This window comes from Podarcis gaigeae (genome assembly GCF_964106915.1).
Source record: "Podarcis gaigeae genome assembly, chromosome: 17".
Classification (NCBI taxonomy): Eukaryota; Metazoa; Chordata; class Lepidosauria; order Squamata; family Lacertidae; genus Podarcis; species Podarcis gaigeae.
Window position 1 is genome coordinate 33,816,500 of NC_139694.1, and position 19,515 is coordinate 33,836,014.

Genomic DNA, 19,515 nt, shown 5'->3' on the forward strand with positions numbered 1-19,515 from the left:
GTGAGTAATTGTCCTAATCAGCTTTGCTGCAGCACGCAAGAGTGGATTTTTTGATGGTTTCTTGGGCAGGATGGGCCAGTCCCAAGGTATTTTGCCACGCCAAAGAGCTCACCTGCTTGATGGGATACCTGCTCTCTCTTTAAGGTCTCTTTCGGTGTTATAGTGCCAGGGAGGGTGAGCTGGCCACTGACTGGCACGACCTGGGCTGCCAAGCCCTTTTAACCGAGCACTGGTGGCTCCACCAAACTCAGATCAACATCTGCTGAAAATATTTGCCCACAGTCTCCCCTGTATTGCAATTGTCAGAAAGAACAATAAACCACATTTTCCATGTGAATTATATCCGCGGTTCCCTAGCCATGCTTAAGCACAGGAACTCGGGGGCCCTTCGTGGCAGCACTGTCTGTCCTGAGGAAACTGGCCAGGTCAATTTGTGCAGCAAAATACACTTACAGCCTCAGACCGTTAACAGTGGTGCCTCGCAAGACGAAAAGAATCCGTTCCGCGATTCTCTTCGTCTAGCGGTTTTTTCGTCTTGCAAAGCAAGCCCATTGACAGCTTAGCGGATTAGCGCTACAGCGGTCTAGCGGCTTTTAGCGATCAAGCTGTTAAGCGGCTTAGGAAAAGGGGGGGGGGGAAAGCGGAAAAAAACCCGCGGGAACTCGCAAGATTTTTTCGTCTTGCGAAGCAACCCCATAGGGAAATTCGTTTTGCGAAGCGCCTCCAAAACGGAAAACCCTTTCGTCTAGCGGGTTTTCCGTCTTGCAAGGCGTTCGTCTTGCGGGGCACCACTGTACTTGAAGAATAGAGTACAGAACTTGAAGGGAATGCTGGGGTACTACTCTCTCCTTTAAAAGTGACCATTTAAAGAAACCCTCTTGATGGGTTTCCCTGCATTAAGTCAGGATGAAAACAGGTCACCCACTCCTGCTCTGTGCATTTCCTAAGGCTTATATTATGGAATCAACCCCCCACCAGGTAATCAAATCGGTGCGCCACACAGACATGTCAGTGTGGAAGTAAGGACCTCTTTTCATTCCTCCTTTCAGATGAGCAATGCACCAAGTTCTACCATCCCTCCAAAGGGAGTGGCCTCCTTGATAAGATATGCCATGGCGATGTTTGCCGGTGTGCAGAAGGTAAGGCAGGGCGCGAAGCAGAGATGCTGCTTCCAGTCACCCAAACACAGCTCTGGGGATGCGGGGAAGGTTGGTCAGCATGGAAACAAAGGTCCTGTCGACATTTGTGGTTTCTGAACTACAGGAATTAATCTAGGGTGTATCTATTATCTAAGGTGCCATAGCGAGGGGTGGGGTTGCTATTAAAAGAACCTGGTCTTTACAAGACTTGGCAAAATCACTACTGATGGGTTTGGACTTGGTTTGAGCTCTAGCACTTTATATTATCTGATGAAAAATTGCAAATTTTTCAGCTCGAGGGAGCGGCAGGTTCCTTTCTTTTACATTTACCAAATATATATTTCAGTGTATAGTATATTTATAATACTAACAGGTAATGCACAATAAAAATAATCTAAAATACAGTCAGATGCCACAATAATATTGAATATATTCTTTTTTACTTGAAGTTATAATTAACTTCAAGTCTCTACATACCATCTCCTGAAATATGACAAGCCTCCCAACAATTTCATTTCAGTGGCAAGAAGGTGTCAATTAGTTCCATTTTAAACTTTCGTTTGATAATTGTAAAAGAGGGATTTTTCAAAGCTGAAAATTCTTTTTAACAGGCAAAGACGTCACTAGCCTCACAGTTATATATATATATACATAAAATTGTAGGGCTGTCATCAGGGTGCAGTTTGAGTGGATGAAGACAGGCAGCTGCTCCAACTCCAGTATGATGGCAGTCAGGCGAGTGGGAAGCATGGGTGGCTGGCGACTCAGGCGAGAAACACCTGCCGCGGCCTGTAAAATGCAACTGCGGCAAGGTTTGACGGAGGAGGGCCGGTGTTTCAGAAAATCGCTCTCAGAAGCGCATGCCCACCTTTAAAAGGTAGGATGAGCTGTGAAGGACGAGGGATACACTTGGACAGCACTGAGGAAGGAGGGGGCAGTTTGGGGCAACCTACGAGAGGAGAGGGTGGGATGAGCCATGAAGGGATATTTGGGTGAGCAGAGGCGGTTTTAGAGTGATGTGACCATTGTGGCTGCACCGTCCGCCGCACTGCAGGGGGCGCCAAAACAATGCTATAGAACGGGGTATGGCAAGCAGGGGTTCCAGATTTTAGCGGTGCACAGGGCTCTGCTGAAATTTGGGAGCCCGAAGTCTGCCACTGCAGGGAGAGGTGGGTGAGGTGGCTTTTAGGTTTGGACTCAGGGCTGGATTTAGGTTTGATGTGGCCCTGAGCTACTGAAGGTAATGGGGACCTTTATATGTCCTTTGTCAACAACAAATTGTCGCTGTTTTTGTGTTGAATATATGCTATATGGTAATTTATGGAGCTAATAGGTATCTAAAGCCATTTGCACATAACAAAGTATGTATTTGATCAAAGCAATTGTTGAACTAAAATACAATTAAGAAGAAGTATATTAATAGTGAAATACAATTAAGAAGAAGTACCGGTATATTAATAGTGAAATAATTATTAAAATGATTGGGAGCCCATTACTTATATCATTGAAGCCTACACAACACAAAACACTGTTGCTGTATGTAGGTTTTATTTTATTTGTTTTTTATCTTATATTTTGGAAGTGTACATCCAGTTCTTTTTTCCATTAATTTTTGGGGGGGCCCCCAAGAGAGTTGGGCCCTAAGCTATAGCTTGTTTAGCTTATACGTAAATCTGGCACTGATGGCACTAGAAATGGGGTTGGTGGGTAGGTGAGCAGAGCCACCATTTGCAATCGAAGAGGTGATGTCTCCTCACTGAATTCTCTCTGCAGTGTCTTACAACCTCCTGGGGTAGACTCATGACTATGCAAAGATTATGGCACTGGTGAATAATTGCTAGGGCTGCTGCTGGAGCTCAGCCCTAATTTGAAAACCCGGCAGCCGCAATTATCACATCCGTTTAATCATACTCCCAGAAATCTTCCATCTCTTCATTCATTTTCTCTCTCTGCCTTTCTCCCAAAGAAACTTGCACCATTTACAACACGGCTACGAAACCTGTGGATCTGCAGCTAAGAATTGCAGAAGCCTGCAAGCCAGGAGTGGATTATGGTAACTAAAGTTTACTCTGCTAGATGAAGGAATGGCTGTGCTTTGATGTTAATAGCAGCTGCATCTGGTAAACCCTGGACATTGTGGAGTGATGTGCCTAAGGAAGTGGCTGAGCTATCACTCCCATGAGCCTGTATAGTCAAAGTTCAGAAATGATGGGAGTTGTAGTTCAGCAACACCTGGAGGTCAGCCCCCTCTGCTTCAAATTCCTAATAGGTTTCAGCTGAAGAATTAAAAGCATACCTGTTTTTCTTATTGAAGCATGTGGGCTTTAAGGGTGCTGAAATTATGACTGCATCATGCCCTATTATTTATTTAAGATTTTTAAAGACTATGAGGAGATTCAGATCCTATACCCACTTGTAAGAGTCTTGGTGAACTCAATAGGGATTACTTCTGTGTAGCCATGTATAGAGAGTTGCGCAGCAAAGGGAGAAGATTAAATTCAAGAATTTCTCCTTCAAATCTGTACCCACTTACCTGGGAGTAAAACCTACTGAACTCAGTGGGATTACTTCAGAGTAGGCAATGTAGTCAGAGTAGAGAGAGTAGTCAAGAAGATGGTTTTTGCACGTGCTGTAGAGGGAACTGAGGGGCACGTCTCATGAGAAGAGAAGACTCCCTGGAAAAGACCCTGAAGTTGGGAAAGATTGAGGGCACAAGGAGAAGGGGACGACAGAGGACGAGATGGTTGGATAGTGTTTTCGAAGCTACCAGCATGAGTTTGACCAAACTGTGGGAGGCAGTGGAAGACAGGAGTGCCTGGCATGCTCTGGTCCATGGGGTCATGAAGAGTCGGACACGACTAAATGACTAAACAACAACAAGAACTGGACCTGGGTATTTGAGGAGGCTCTGGATTTACTGGTGCCAAAATGCAGTGTCTTTAGCATCAGTGATTATCAGATTATCCCAGTATGTATCGGAGCACAATTCATAGTGTTGGTGCTGACCTTTAAAGCCCTAAGTGGCCTCGGCCCAGTATACCTGAAGAAGCATCTCCACCCCCATTGTTCAGCTGAGGTCCAGCTCCGAGGGCCTTCTGGGGGGTTCCCTCCCTGCAAGAAGTGAGGTTACAGGAAACTAGGCAGAAGGCCTTCTTGGTGGTGTCCCCTCTGCGGAACGCTCTCCCATCAGATGTCAAGGAAATAAACAACTATCTGACTTTTAGACTTAAAGAAGACTTTAGAAGACATCTGAAGGCAGCCCTGTTTAGGGAAGTTTGTAATGTCTGATGTTTTATCATGTTTTCAGTATTCTGCTGGGAGCTGCCCAGAGTGGTTTGGGAATCCCAGCCAGATGACCGAGATATAATTAATTAATTAATTAATTAATATTATTAATTGGAGTTAAGGGTTTTTTTGTGGGGAATCATACAAATTATGCAGAATCATGCAAGTTCACTAGCAATGTTAAGGCATATATGAGGAAAACATGCAGCCATCTTAATTAAAATCTTTCTCTGTCTTCGTTTTTAAGTGTACAAGACCAAGCTGATTCTAATAGAAGAGGAAGGCGATTATAACAACTATATCATGGAAGTTCTGGAAATCATTAAATCAGGTAAGAATTTGCGCCCTGAAGGGAAACTTGCCGTGGATCAAAAACATTTACTTCAAAGAACTGTTAAAAATCTCACATTAAGTCTCTAGGCCATTGATTTTCAGTCAGTCCAACAAACAACCCTGGGTCTCCTCAGAAGCTTCCCTGAAAGATGCCATGCCGAAAGATGCCATGCCCAGCACTAGGAACAAAGGAAACTTCTAGTAGCCATTGAGACCATTGGCCCATCTAGTTCAATGTTGTCTACACTGACTGGCAACAGCTCTGCAGGGTTTCAGGCGTGGGGGGGGGAGGAAAGGGGTGTCTCTCCTACATCTACCTAGATTGGACTAGGTATCTTCTACATTCAAAGCAAGTGCTCTACCATTGAACTGTGTCCACTTCCCCATCACTGCTTGTATTTTCTTCCCACCAGAGGTTGTTTCAGAATGTACGTGTTCTGCATCATGCAAACCACGAGGAAAGGGTTTTGGTAGCTAGAAACTCTGAAAACCATGAGCCTAACTTACTAACAACTATTCTTTATATTAAATGAATACCACACTTTTTAGTAATGCTCACCTTGATTCACCTAGGATCAAATGTTGATGGAAATGTGTTTTTGTTTATGTCTCTTACTGGATGAAGGACTGAGGGTTCAAAGAGGTCCAATCCAGAAAATAAACCTAGGCATACGTAGCTCAGATCAGATCATTGGCATTGCCAATAACACTGGTCCTCTATTTCGAAGAGGAAAGTAGGGGACTAAATTTACTCTATTCTGCTGTTCCATAAATGATTTCTTAAAAAAAAAATAAATTTATTTTTAAACACTTAGCTCTACAAGTGACAGATTAGAGAACAGATTAGTGACCCTTTATTGTCCTGATGCTTTTGTGTGGTTTTTTTTCATTTGGTGAAATGACAATAAATTTTAGGAACAAAATTAGAGGCGCTTAGGTTGAGAAAACTTACATTGCTTAAATATGTTACATTAATTACAAAAACACGCACCCCTTTTCCCTCCTCAAAAAATGAAAAGAAAAGTAGGCGTGTTTAATTTTATTCCCGTCTTTGAAGTTCTCAGCATTAAGAAAATGTGGTGAGCTATTAGCTGAAATGTGTTTTACATGCAACATTTACTGTGACCAATGTAACACCACTTGTGCAACTTAAAGACCGTCATCTATTTTCTTCCCTGATAATTTAATAAAGGATTAAGGGAGAAATTCTACGCATAAGAAACTAGTATAAAGCAAGCTACTATAAATTAAGCTGGAGTAAAGTTACACCAGATCCAAATTCTGTTCAGCAGGGAGGCTGTTGAAGTTGTTCTGCCTAAGCCCAGCACAGGGAAAACTTTAAACTTTAAAATAGTACAGTGGTACCTTGGGTTAAGAACTTAATTCGTTCTGGAGGTCCGTTCTTAACCTGAAACTGTTCTTAACCTGAGGTACCACTTTAGCTAATGGGGCCTCCCACTGCCGTGCAATATCTGTTCTCATCCTGAAGCAAAGTTCTTAACCCGAGGTACTATTTCTGGGTTAGCAGAGTCTGTAACCTGAAGCGTCTGTAATCTGAGGTACCACTGTATTCTGCACCAGGTTGCCAGGTCATGTGGCTGAGCTGAAGAGAGTTGAGATCCAGCCTCTCTGGTCCCACCTTTGGCACACCTACAGATTGTCCCCTTTTTGGACTTACACCTATGTCAGCTCAGTCAGCTTCAGCTCAGCTGACCGAGCCCCACTTGAGCCAACAATAGCAAGTTACATCGGCGTATCTTTGGCTGAGCCAGGGATTTCATGCTGATCGAGATCCAGTTGCTCATTCCAGTGGATCTTGCCCCCAAAGCCAGATATGTGAGAATCTGAAGGATAGTGGTTTGCATATTGTTTCTGACTAATCATGAACCCAAAATTAGAAGGACATATGGGAGGCCCCTTAGACAAGCCACTCCTTGAGCCTTGATCCTTTGCATATGAGAATAGCAATGCTAATGACCTACTGAGTAGGTGTGTCTCCACCCCCATCAATAAGCCCAGACACTGAGGTCCACCTCTGAGGGTCTTCTGGTAGTTCCCTCACAGGGAACCAGGCAGAGGGCCTTCTCAGTGATAGCACCGTCTCTGTGAAACACCCTCCCATCAGATGTCAAGAAGATTAAGAACTACACAACTTTTAGAAGACATCTGAAGTTTTAAACTTCATTGGGAAGTTTTTAACATTTGACATTTTATTATGTTTTTATATTCTGCTGGAAGCCGCCCAGAGTGGCTGGAGAAACCTAGCCAGATGGGCGGGGTATGAATTATTATGCAGATTTGATGCATTCATCTTTAAATGTGTATTGGATCCAATTTCTGCTCATGGACCTGATTCAAATATTTCTCCATGTTCTGTCTGGTTCCTCCAGGGAGTGATGCAAATCCACAACTCAAGCCCCGCAAGTTTATCAGCCACAAGAGATGCCAGGAATCTCTGCATCTGGGAGTGAACAATGAGTATCTGATCTGGGGTCTCAGCACTGACATGTGGCAAACCAAAACTGAGTATGTATTTAATTTCATTTATTCATTATATCCATAGCCTGCTTCTCTACCATCAGGTCCACAGAGTGCCTAAGAACTGAAGATTCAGTAACAGTTATGCTGCAGCTTTTAAAAACAGCATTCAGCCAATGAAACAAGCAAGAAAAAAGAAGAAAAAGTTTTTGGGGAGGCCACTTCCACAGAGAACTCTTTGTGATCACAACTGACATTTTCTTGGTACATAGATGGGATTGTTAAAGCCACCTTAACCATGCTGCTGCTAAGAACCCTTTATATATACCAGACTTGTATTCACACCCTCATCATGGTTGCTTCCACGCCGTCTCGCTAGATATCTGGAAATACAGAAAGCTTGCACCCATGTACTCCTGCATTGCAGAGCTTATATGAAACTCAGGAGCTGTGTCTTCTCCCAGGGGCCTCAGGTCCCATATCCTTATCTCCTAGTAAGGACACAGGTGGCGCTGTGGTCTAAACCACTGAGCCTCTTAGGCTTGCTGATTAGAAGGTCGGCAGTTTGAATCCCTGTGAAGGGGGGAGGTTTCCGTTGCTCTGTCCCAGTTCCTGCCAACCTAGCAGTTCAAAAGCATGCCAGTGCAAGTAGATAAATAGGTACCACTGCGGCAGGAAGGTAAGCAGCGTTTCCATGCACTCTGGTTTCTGTCATGGTGTTCTGTTGCACCAGAAGTGGTTTAGTCATGCTGGCCACATAACCCAGAAAGCTGTCTGTGGACAAATGCTGGCTCCCTCGGCCTGAAAGCAGAGATGAGACTTGCACCCCATAGTCAAATTCGTCCAGGGATTCTTTACCTTTACCTTTTACCTTATCCCTATCTCATAAATTATTATTTACACCTTTGCTCCCACAGCAAAAGCATGAAGTGTGAATTGCAAATAGTTGTTCCTACCCTAACATTACATACCAGGTAGACTTGATCAACTGTTGCAGGTTTCTCTGGATTTATGTACTGTACACTGTAAGAACATGTACCTGCCACTTCACATGTTTGCTTTGGGACGCACCAATGTAGCACCACTGCATATACAAAATTCAAGCGTAAAGCTGTTTGTATTCTAAAATTTCCTCTCTCAACCTGCATCTTCTTGGAGAATGCTCCTGGGTTTCAGCCCTCTAATGGAAATGGAAATGTTTATTGGTTGGAAGCTACAGTTGCCTTAGTTAGAACAAGCCTGAAATTTGGTCCCCATGACTAATCTTGGCTATGATTCCATTAGAGGGGCTTTTTCCCCTTTTGTGTTGTACCTTTGTAAGATCGCAAGAGGTGTTAAGGCCATTGAGCATGCCTGCCAACAGGGCCGGGCCATCCACGAGGCAGACTGAGGCAGCCGCTTCAGACAGCAGAATATAAGGGGCAGCGAGGAGAAGCAGCTGCTGCAGCTTCTGGATTCCAGTGAGATCTTGTAAGAGCCCCGCGAGTTCACGTTGAGAGCTCCTTCCTTACTGGGGTCTCGGGAAGGTCGTGCAAGGCCTTTGGAGGCCTCCTTGTAATCTTGTGGGGCTCTTGTGAGATCTTCCCGGAAGCTGAAGCTGCATGACCCAGGTAAACCCTTCATGGGCAGGCAGTCCCTTCCTATTTCTCTGCCTCTACCTGCTGATCTAGAGAAGCGGGTGGCGCTGTGGGTTAAACCACAAAGCCTAGGAAGGTTGGCGGTTCGAATCCCCACAACGGGGTGAGCTCCTGCCAACCTAGCAGTTCAAAAGCACATCAAAGTGCAAGTAGATAAATAGGTACCACTCTGGCGGGAAGGCAAACGGCGTTTCTGTGCGCTGCTCTGGTTCGCCAGAAGCGGCTTGGTCATGTGGAAGCTGTATGCCAGCTCCCTCGGCCAGTAAAGCGTGATGAGCGCCGCAACCCCAGAGTCGGCCACGACTGGACCTAATGGTCAGGGGTCCCTTTGCCTTTACCTGCTGATCTACGATGTCTCTAGATTCACCTGCAGCACTTAGGCCAGCCAGTTTTCCTGTGGAGCAAAGATTCAAAGCTTTCCTTCCTTTCCAGGGTCAACTACCTCATTAGCAAGGACACCTGGATCGAGAGATGGCCAAATGAGGACGAATGCCAGGATGAAGAATTCCAGGACTTGTGCAATGACTTCACTGAGTTTTCCAACTCACTGATCATTTTGGGCTGCCAGGTCTAATGGCAGAGGCATCGGCAGCAGCGAATGATTCCCGTGAGATGGGTTTGAGTCAGAACTTCAAAGACACCTTCCCTCCTGAAGTTCTGCTTCCTATTCTTTTTGCTCTCCAAGTTCCTCTTCAAATTGTTTATATTGAAAATAAAGAACCGATTTCTTACTGTTGGGTCAAGTTAATTATTTTCATACAAACCTCAGGTTGTTAAGGCTGTTGCGGTGTTTGTTTCTATAGTGCCATCAGTGCAAGTGACCCTTCACAGAGGGTAGGGGAAGAGCAGTCTAAAATTTAGCACAGGGGAGTCAGTCCATCTATCAGTCAAATGTTATTTGCTACAACCCATGGGCAATCAAAAATGAAAACAATCAAACTGAGAGATACATTTTAACAACACAAATATACAGGATATGTCCATAAGTGTGACATAAAGATACTGACTCCAGATGCATATCTGGCAATCAAATGGTCCAAAACAGGGCATAAGGAATAATGATAATAATAATAATAATAATAATAATAATAATAATAATAACAACAACAACAACAATAACAACAACAACAGTGGTACCTCAGGTTACATGCGCTTCAGGTTACATACGCTTCAGGTTACATACGCTTCAGGTTACAGACACCGCTAACCCAGAAATAGTGCTTCAGGTTAAGAACTTTGCTTCAGGATGAGAACAGAAATCGGGCTCCGGCAGCGCAGCAGCAGCGGGAGGCCCCATTAGCTAAAGTGGTGCTTCAGGTTAAGAACAGTTTCAGGTTAAGTACGGACCTCCGGAACGAATTAAGTACTTAACCCGAGGTACCACTGTATATATAAAATAAATGTTCATAAATGTACAAGGCATTTATACCCCGCCCATCTGGCTGGGTCTCGCCAGCCACTCTGGGCAGCTTCCAACAAAGTATTAAAACACAGTGGTCTGTTAAACATCAAAAGCTTCCCTAAACAGGGCTGCTTTCAGATGTCTTCTAAAAGTCTGGTAGTTCTTCTCTTTGACATCTGGTGGGAGGGTGTTCCACAGGGCGGGCGCCACTACCTCTGCCTGGTTCCCTGTAACTTGGCTTCTCGCAGTGAGGGAACCGCCAGAAGGCCCTCGGCACTGGACCCCAGTGTCCGGGCAGAACGATGGGGGTGGAGGCGCTCCTTCAGGTATACTGGACCAAAGCCGTTTAGGGCTTTAAAGGTCAGCACCAACACTTTGAATTGTGCTCAGAAAGAATATATGGCATGGTCTCAGTATCCTTAGGCTTGGTTACAGCTTATTACTACTTAAAAGGACCAGTGAATGGTCTGGAAGCACCATTATTCTTGTTTGTATATTTGCGGGCTCAGGGGTGAGAGGCACATATATATAGGAAGAGCATTGCAGGTTGCTGCACTAGTCCCTGATTTGTTGGAGAGAGGAAAGAAAGAGAGGCCCTCCTTTTGCGGGGGGGACGGGACTTCAATCCTCTTTTTCATATGAGATTCAATCCCATGCTGGCAAATTCAGGTTGCCCAGTTAAAGCTGATATGGAGTTCTTGCACATCTAACCTGTTTCTCGAAATATTAGACTTCTTGCAATAAGAGTTATGGAGAACTGCATTGGAAGAGTGGGAGAGCCCTTGCTTGACACAATGTCATGTAATCTCCCTGCGCCACGAATCAGTATGAATGATCAACAAACAAGGCAACCTGGAAGTGACAAGTCCTATTCCTCATCATCTAGATGTTTCAAAACCTCGTCCCTTTATCTTTGGATTACAGTCGGAAAAACTACAGCATCTGCCAAAGGAACCCACAAGAGGTTCGCAGCGCTTGGGGGCAAACGAACAACATTTTCTTGAAGTGGAAATACTTGATTTGGAGCTTACAGGCTTAGTCCTCTCAGTTTGCAGGACCTCATCCAATTTGTAAGGAAACGGCAAGTCATCTCCAGAGCCCTGGCTTTCTGAAATAGAGACAGCCACTGATCTTGAAAGCTGAGGCTTGGAGTTGGTCTCTCCTTCCCACTTTTCCACTTGAAAACTTTTGAGAGGGTTATCCAAGTGGGTTGGGCAACCCCCTCCCAGATTCAATACATGTTCAAGCCAAACCTTAAAACGCGTTCAGAACTAAAAAGTAGTACCGGCTGCTAAGTAAACCACAAAATTCAGGCGGATACCCACCTTTCCTCCCTACAGAGAAGTAAATTAATCACAATAAGTACCAATATTCATTTCTTCTGCAGGGAGGAAAGGGATTCTGTGTGGGATACACTGCAGAAGTTTTCAGAGCAGGCAGGAGCCACTGTGGGTTGTGTCTCGGCAGTGCTCCCTACCTGTTGAAGCTGGGCAGGTTGGTTCACCAAGTGTGTTATTTTATTTTTCCCTGCCAGCAAATGGTTAATGAACAGCAGCTTATGATTGGCTGGGGTTCCAGGAAGGAGAGTTGAAAAGGAGAGGATTTGGAGCAGGCATAGGCAAACTCGGCCTTCCAGATGTTTTGGGACTACAACTCCCATCATCCCTAGCTAGAAGGACCAGTGGTCAGGGATGATGGGAATTGTAATCTCAAAACATCTGGAATGCTGAGTTTGCCTATGCCTGATTTGGAGAGACAGTGGAAGTAGGTTTTTGGAGTAGGTTGGGGCAAACTTATACTGGTTCTTCTGCCTGCATCTTGGCAGCAGTTGAGTAATAAATAGAGTGTAGACTTTAAATGCCTGTTGTCTTTGTCCATGGAGTTTTCTTGGCAGGGATACTTGAGTAGCTTGCCGGTTCCTGCTCCAGGTGGATCACGTTTGATCAAAACTCTCCACTATGACCTATCCATCTTGGGTGGCCCTGCACGGCATAGCTCATAGCTTCTCTGAGTTATTCAAGCCCCTTCGCCATGGCAAGGCAGTGATCCATGAAGGGGAACCTTGCCAGCAAAGGTCCGTATAGTTAAAACTATGGTTTTCCCAGTAGTGCTGTATGGAAGTGAGAGCTGGACCATAAAGAAGGCTGATCGCCAAAGAATTGATGCTTTTGAATTATGGTGCTGGAGGAGACTCTTGAGAGTCCCATGGACTGCAAGAAGATCAAACCTCTCCATACTGAAGGAAATCAGCCCTGAGTGCTCACTGGAAGGACAGATTGTGAAGCTGAGGCTCCAGTACTTTGGCCATCTCATGAGAAGAGAAGACTCCCTGGAAAAGACCCTGATGTTGGGAAAGATGGAGGGCACAAGGAGAAGGGGACGACAGAGGACGAGATGGTTGGACAGTGTTCTCGAAGCTACCAGCATGAGTTTGACCAAACTGCGGGAGGCAGTGGAAGACAGGAGTGCCTGGTGTGCTCTGGTCCATAGGGTCACAAAGAGTCGGACACAACTAAACAACAACAACACATTAAATCTGAAGTTTATTTGTTTTTACTTCTTTTTTGGACAGGTCGTCCTTCTGGAGCGGCTTTTAAGATGTTTAAAAACATCAACGCATAAGAATAAGCTTTTTTCACTCCTCCTCTCTAAATAACGGGGTGTGGGGGTGTGGGAAGCTGTCTGGAAGATCCATGAGGGTGTTGGGCCCCTCTCACCCACACCCACACCCCGGCTTCACGTGTAATTCCGTTCCAAAAAGCCCCCACATTGTGGCTACCAGTATGAATCAAGTCTCACCCACCAGACCTCAAGACCAGCTGAAAGCAACAGTTGATCAGTTCAAAATTTCCTTCCAGGAAACTGCAATCAATAGCTCTCCCCACCTTCCGGAACTTAACATGTGCTGCACACAACCACCTAACAGTGAATGTCTATGTCCACAGCCAGAATTTTAATTGCAACGTATTGGAGCAATGAAATTACACCTACAAAATCAGAATGGCAAGTTAAACTGTTAGAATATCTGCAAATGGCAAAAACGGCAGGGAGGCTAAGAGGGTATTCGACACAAAAAGTAAATCAAGAATGGATTATATTCAAGGAATATCTGAAAAATTACTGTGACAGCAAAAGGCTCCTGGCAGATCTTGAAAGAGTCTTGCAATGTATAGATAATATATGTAAATTTAATGCTTCTATATAATTTCTCTTTTTTCTTTTTCTTTTCTTTTTCCAAAAGACTTAAGAAAATAATATAATAATATGATACTATGTAAAATATAACAAATGTAATTTATGGGTTTGGGTATTTTTTAGAAAAATCAGAAATCTATTTTAGGTCTTTTTAAATTTCTTGTATTTTTAATTGTTTTGCTGTATGGGATGGGATACAAATTGTAATACAGTAATACCTCCGCTAACGTCCGCCTCGTCTAGCATCCATTCTGGCGAACGTCTGCATCAAACCCGGAAGTACAGGAACAGGTTACTTCTGGGTCTGCCACTCGCGCATGCACAGAAGCACAAACCGCTCTGTGTGCATGCACAGATGCAACGCTTTGCCCTGTGTCCTTTTCGGCTAGCAGCCAGGGCTTCAGAATGGATCCTGGTTGCAAAACAAGGTATGACTGTATAGTCTATAGTATATTGCTGTATAATTTTGTGAAATATGTTTAATAAAGATCATATTTTTTAAAAAACCACAGTGAATGTCTATGTCCTATCAGTCCTTTGGGGGCTGTAATATACAGTGGTGCCTCGGGTTACATACGCTTCAGGTTACAGACGCTTCAGGTTACAGACTCTGCTAATGCAGAAATATTACTTCGTGTTAAGAACTTTGCTTCAGGATGAGAACAGAAATCGTGCTCCGGCGGTGCAGCAGTAGCAGGAGGCCCCATTAGCTAAAGTGGTGCTTCAGGTTAAGAACAGTTTCAGGTTAAGAACGGACCTCCAGAACGAATTAAGTCCTTAACCCGAGGTACCACTGCAATACATTTCAATGGTTGCCAAACGTTTTTGGGATGGTAACCCAGAGGTCGAAATTTACTTGCTGTGCTGACCCATCACTCTATTGCAGCATGAATTTTGAAGCTTATGGGCTCCAGTAGCTGTCCATTTCATGCATTTTTAACTGCAAACTTGCCTACTTTGTAACTGGGACTGTCCCTGGAAAACAGGGACACTTGGAGGGTCTGCTTCTGCCACAAGGTACCATCTGCTCATTGATTGTTAATGTCACATGTGGAGTCCCTTCAGTCTTTGGAGCTTGATTATGTTCTGATTCTCTCTCTCGCCCTCTCTCTCTCTCTTAATCAACCTAAGAATAGCTCCCTGGATCAGACCAAATGCCTTCTACTCCACCTCTGAGACTGGAAGTAATACACAGCCATTGTGGCTAGTGGGCCATTGATTGTCAGGAATGAGCCAGCTCCAAGTGAAAGTTTGCAGCCAACGGCAGAAAGCAGCCAGGAACAGAGAGGCTTAGATGTTAGTCAGACAGGGAAGAGCCGGCAGCTGCAGCCTTTGGCTCTTCCTGACCTTGATGCGCAAGCTGATAAGGCAGTAACTGGGAGCAAGCTAGAACACAGCCAAAGCTGGCCAGAAGCACAAACATGAGTGAACAGACTCAGAGACAGCCTCTCAGAACAGGAAGAGGTAGGAGCTGATCCAATAAGTCCACATAGTTGGTGTCAGGGAACTGCCATCGGAGCCAGAGGGATTCCGGAGAGCGTACTGGGAGGGAGAGAAGCAGCCCATCTTCTGGGGAAGGAAATCAGCGTAACACTAGTGTAGAAGGGCGGCAGATGGGGGAATCAGCGAGGTGGCTCCATGACTCCTCGCCGGAGACCAGCGGGGAGAGCACGGGTCCTCCGCTGCCCACACCCTCCCTGCGCAGAAGGCTTCCACACAGGGAGAGTAGGCGGAGACTAGGCGTCAAGGAGCTTCTTTGCTGGAAGAAGTTCAAGAAACGCCCACTGACGGATTCTGCCAGCGATTGAGACAGGCACGGATGAGTGGCTGTCCAGACAGAAAGGGTTCACCCAGGTAGCCCAGCCAAGCGTGGCACCGATTTACACACGAGCAACCCCTAGAACCATTACAGTTGGCGAATGGGAGGGCTGTTAGACAGGACGCAAAACAAGAGACGTAAGATGCAAACGTTCAATATACTCTGTAGAGACAGGAAGAAATCTTCAGAAGGGTCATCTTGAGTAATGATGCCGGAGGCTTTGTTAGAGCCGTCCGGAGCTCTCTGTTTGTTTTTGCAACAAATCCTCCTTTTTAATTACCCACACTTTACTGTGTTATCCAGCTGGGAACTTGGACTCCTGACATTGATCCTCCATGAATATATCTAACCCCCTTTAAAGCCATGCCATGGGCTACACCTGGTGGAAGCAAATTCCATAGTTAAATCATGTGCTCCTTTCTGAAGAAGTACTTTCTTCCAACCTTAAACTTCATTGGGTTCTTGCTTCATGAGTCAGGGAAAACAACTTCTCTCTATTCACTTTCTCCATGGTATGGCCCCTCTTTGAGCTTATCAACACCATATTTTTTGCTCTATAAGACGCACCAGACCATAAGACACACCTAGTTTTTGGAGGAGGAAAACAAGAAAATATTCTGAATCCCAGGACAGCTGTGCAGCAATCCCACTTGCTGTCCTGGCTTATGGGATAGCCATGCACAGCCTTTACCAGGCAGGGAGAGCCTTCATCCCCCTGCCCAGGAGGGGCTGCGCATGGCTAAGGCTCCCCCAAGAGCCGTGCTCCATGATTTGACATATTGTATGGACCTTGGTTCTAGCTGTGGAGAGTTGGCTGGCCTGTCGAGAGGGAATGGGGGCATGGCTGGGTTGGGGACTCCCCAAGACTTGCTCTTCAGCATTTTCAGCATTAAAGAATATGAAGAATTCCAGAAGGGACTTGGAAAAGATTTAAGAGCCTCGGACAGAAGATCTCCAGGTTGATGAACTATATGGAACGGACGGAAATGATTGGCAGAATCTGAGACCAGGGAGAAGAGATGGTGGTAGAAGATTGGGAAAGTCTAAAGTTTGTACATAGAAATATTGTAAAATTAATGAGTGTTTGAAAATGGTTGGAATGAAACTTTATGGCTTTAGCAGAAATGCTATAAGGAGTTAAGTCTAAATAAGTATTTTAGTATTAATGGAAAATAAGGTTAAAAATATGTTAAGACATTCATAATGATAAAAATAGAGAAAGATGGAAAGGATTTGCTGAAACAAGTAACAGAAGTGGAATACAAAAAGGGAGGTGAGAGGAAGTCGATGAAATGAGGGAATGAAAGATAGACTAATGAAATGGTATGCTATATGTGTTTTTTAAAATTGTTGTTGTTTTGTTTTGTTTAATTTAGTGTTAAGGTTGTGTTTTGTATTGTTCATTGTATTGTTTCTTCTTTTGTTCTTTTTTCTTGTCAGCCGTAAGTTTGAAAAGTGATAAAGATTATTAAAAATAAATAAATAAAGAGTGCGCAGAGCATGTGTGTGGCTCTTGCGGGCTTTCCCCCCCCCCAAAAAGGGGCAGCCCTTCTCCCTCCTCGGGGAAAAGCCCCCAAGAGCCGCACACACGCTCCTCGCGGCTCTTAAAAGGGAGCACTGGCCAGAGCTTCCCCCCTGCATTCGCTCCATAAGACGCACACACATTTCCCCTTGCTTTTTAGGAGGGGAAAAGTGCGTCTTATAGGGCGAAAAATAAGGTAGCTTTCCTCTGCTCTTTCCAGACACAGTCTGGTCTGCAATTTAAAGCTCCATGTCTGGGAGCCCCCCTTTTTTTGTTTGTTTCAGGGCTTTCTGCCACCAACCTTTATTTCTGCCACCCTCAAATTGCAGAGGGTGACCATGTGAGGGGGGGACCCCAAAAAACCCTCATACTCCTCTTTTCTGGTTTCTAGGTTTTAGAACATGGGGGGTCTCCACAGATACAAGAGATGCTCTGTTTCTCTCACACCACCAGCTGCGGGTAACAAAATGAAGATTGAGGGGAGCAGACCTAGCCTGTTTACCCTTGCTGGCTCCATTCAAGTGATTTCAATATCTGAAGAGGATTCTAGACACACATGAATGCAGTCGGTTCCCCTCATGTGTCTAATCGGAACCATGAAAGGAATACCAATCACATTAATATTGACCAGGACTTCCCACATATTTATTTTATGCAGGAAGATTAATACAGTGGTACCTTGGGTTAAGTACTTAATTCGTCCCAGAGATCTGTTCTTAACCTGAAACTGTTCTTAACCTGAAGCACCACTTTAGCTAATGGGGCCTCCTGCTGCCGCCACCGTTCCACCACTGCACGATTTCTGTTCTCATCCTGAAGCAAAGTTCTTAACCTGAGGTACTATTTCTCGGTTAGCAGAGTCTGTAACCTGAAGTGTATGTAACCTGAAGCATATGTAACCTGAGGTACCACTGTAATAATAATAATAATAATAATAATAATAATAATAATAATAATAATAATAATAATTTTATTTATACCCTGCACATCTGGCTGAGTTTCCCCAGGCTCTGGGTGGCTCCCAATCGAGTGTTAAAAACAATACAGCATTAAATATTAAAAACTTCCCTAAACAGGGCTGCCTTCAGATGTCTTTTAAAAATAAGATAGCTGCCTATTTCCTTGACATCTGATGGGTGGGCGTTCCACAGGGCGGGTGCCACTACCGAGAAGGCCCTCTGCCTGGTTCCCTGTAACCTCACTTCTTGCAATGACGGAACCGCAAGAAGGCCCTCGGCGCTGGACCTCAGTGTCCGGGCTGAACAATGGGGGTGGAGATGCTCCTTCAGGTATACAGGACTGAGGCCGTTTAGGGCTTTAAAGGTCAGCACTGTGCACTATAACAAGACTTAAACAATGGTTTGCTGTTCTAGAATTTCTGAAGGGTGGAGTGGCTCTCTTGAAAGTGAGGGAAGTTCCTCTCATGGTAGAGAATAAGAAAGCCAATGAGAGAGTATGCAGGGAATGTACATGCCATGGTTTTTTTTGTTTAAAAAAGAACCCAAATTATGCTTTCAAAATGTCTTGATGCCCTTCTTCTTCATCCACCCTTTCCTATCCCTCTCAGAGTTATTCTGGCCAGATTTCTTATTCTTTTCCTTTAAACAAACAAACAAGCAAGCACAAATGCTTTTTCCCTCAAGCACAATTCTGCTCTTCTGAACCAGTGTTTCGGTTTGTTTTTTTGTTTTTTATTTTTTAAAAATGCAGAAGTCTGGAAAAGGACAAGGGGATATCCCATACCTCCCACTGAAGCACACAAAAAGGACAGAGGGAATCTCCCACACCCGTACAGAGTGAGGCTTTCAATCTGAAGCCAAAACCAGATTATTATTTTTGAAAGCTAACCTGATCTTCCTCTTCCACGAGAGACCATAAGGAGAGACAGGGAAGTTGGATGCAGAACATAAATGTCACTGTAGGCAGAAAGGGCCACTTCCAGGAAGTCTCTAGATATTTATGATTTCTGCAGAAACCAAAATCACAGTTGGCAGATACCCCAAAAGTGTTTCCAGGGCAAAAGGAGTACAGTGGTACCTCAGGTTACATACGCTTCAGGTTACATACGCTTCAGGTTACAGACTCCGCTAACCCAGAAATATTACCTCAGGTTAAGAACTTTACTTCAGGATGAGAACGGAAATCGTGCTCTGGCGGCGCAGCAGCAGTAGGAGGCCCCATTAGCTAAAGTGGTGCTTCAGGTTAAGAACAGTTTCAGGTTAAGAACAGAAATCGTGCTCTGGCGGCGCAGCAGCAGTAGGAGGCCCCATTAGCTAAAGTGGTGCTTCAGGTTAAGAACAGTTTCAGGTTAAGAACAGACCTCCGGAACGAATTAAGTACTTAACCCAAGGTACCACTGTATTTGAAAAATGAGCAATTTTTGTTCCCTAAAATGTCTGATAGGAACCCCACCTTCCACTTACCTGCATGTCAAAAACGCTTCTCTGTCCATGGTCATGAACTCAGTTCCCACTGGCGGCTGGCAGTATGAACAGGTAAAGCTCCTGACTGGGGGAAGAGTTGGGGCCAGCCTCCCTGCACCCTTCCCCTTCCCCCTCCATGGCAATATGTGTGGGTGATCAAACAGAAAGTTGTGTACACCCACTCAGGAAAGGACCAGGAGGGGAGTGGCTTCCCTCGAGGAAGTCCCAGCCCACCCAAGCAAGCGTAGAAACCTAGTGTGTAGAGGCCAGTTGGGTAAGATT

General features: G+C 44.8%; 3 protein-coding genes across 5 annotated transcripts in view; 2 read left to right on the top strand and 1 right to left on the bottom strand.

The window, feature by feature from the left end:
- The window catches only part of LOC310834574 (venom factor-like), a 69,519-nt gene extending 59,916 nt beyond the window's left edge, over positions 1 to 9,603 (top strand). For both annotated transcript variants that reach the window (XM_083718261.1, XM_083718260.1), the window contains 5 exons: positions 1,050 to 1,139; positions 3,106 to 3,192; positions 4,672 to 4,755; positions 7,148 to 7,283; positions 9,305 to 9,603. In XM_083718261.1, coding sequence (XP_083574387.1) covers positions 1,050 to 1,139; positions 3,106 to 3,192; positions 4,672 to 4,755; positions 7,148 to 7,283; positions 9,305 to 9,446 — 539 coding nt within the window. In that variant the 3' untranslated portion in view covers positions 9,447 to 9,603. The remainder of the gene's footprint in view (positions 1 to 1,049; positions 1,140 to 3,105; positions 3,193 to 4,671; positions 4,756 to 7,147; positions 7,284 to 9,304) is intronic.
- Positions 1 to 19,515, bottom strand: part of IL27RA (interleukin 27 receptor subunit alpha) — an 818,781-nt gene that overhangs the window by 153,819 nt on the left and 645,447 nt on the right. The gene's annotated exons all lie outside the window — the stretch shown is intronic.
- The window catches only part of TUBB4A (tubulin beta 4A class IVa), a 217,215-nt gene continuing 207,011 nt past the window's right edge, over positions 9,312 to 19,515 (top strand). The window contains exon 1 of the mRNA XM_083719270.1: positions 9,312 to 9,452. Within this exon, the coding sequence (XP_083575396.1) occupies positions 9,446 to 9,452 (7 nt within the window). The 5' untranslated portion in view covers positions 9,312 to 9,445. The remainder of the gene's footprint in view (positions 9,453 to 19,515) is intronic.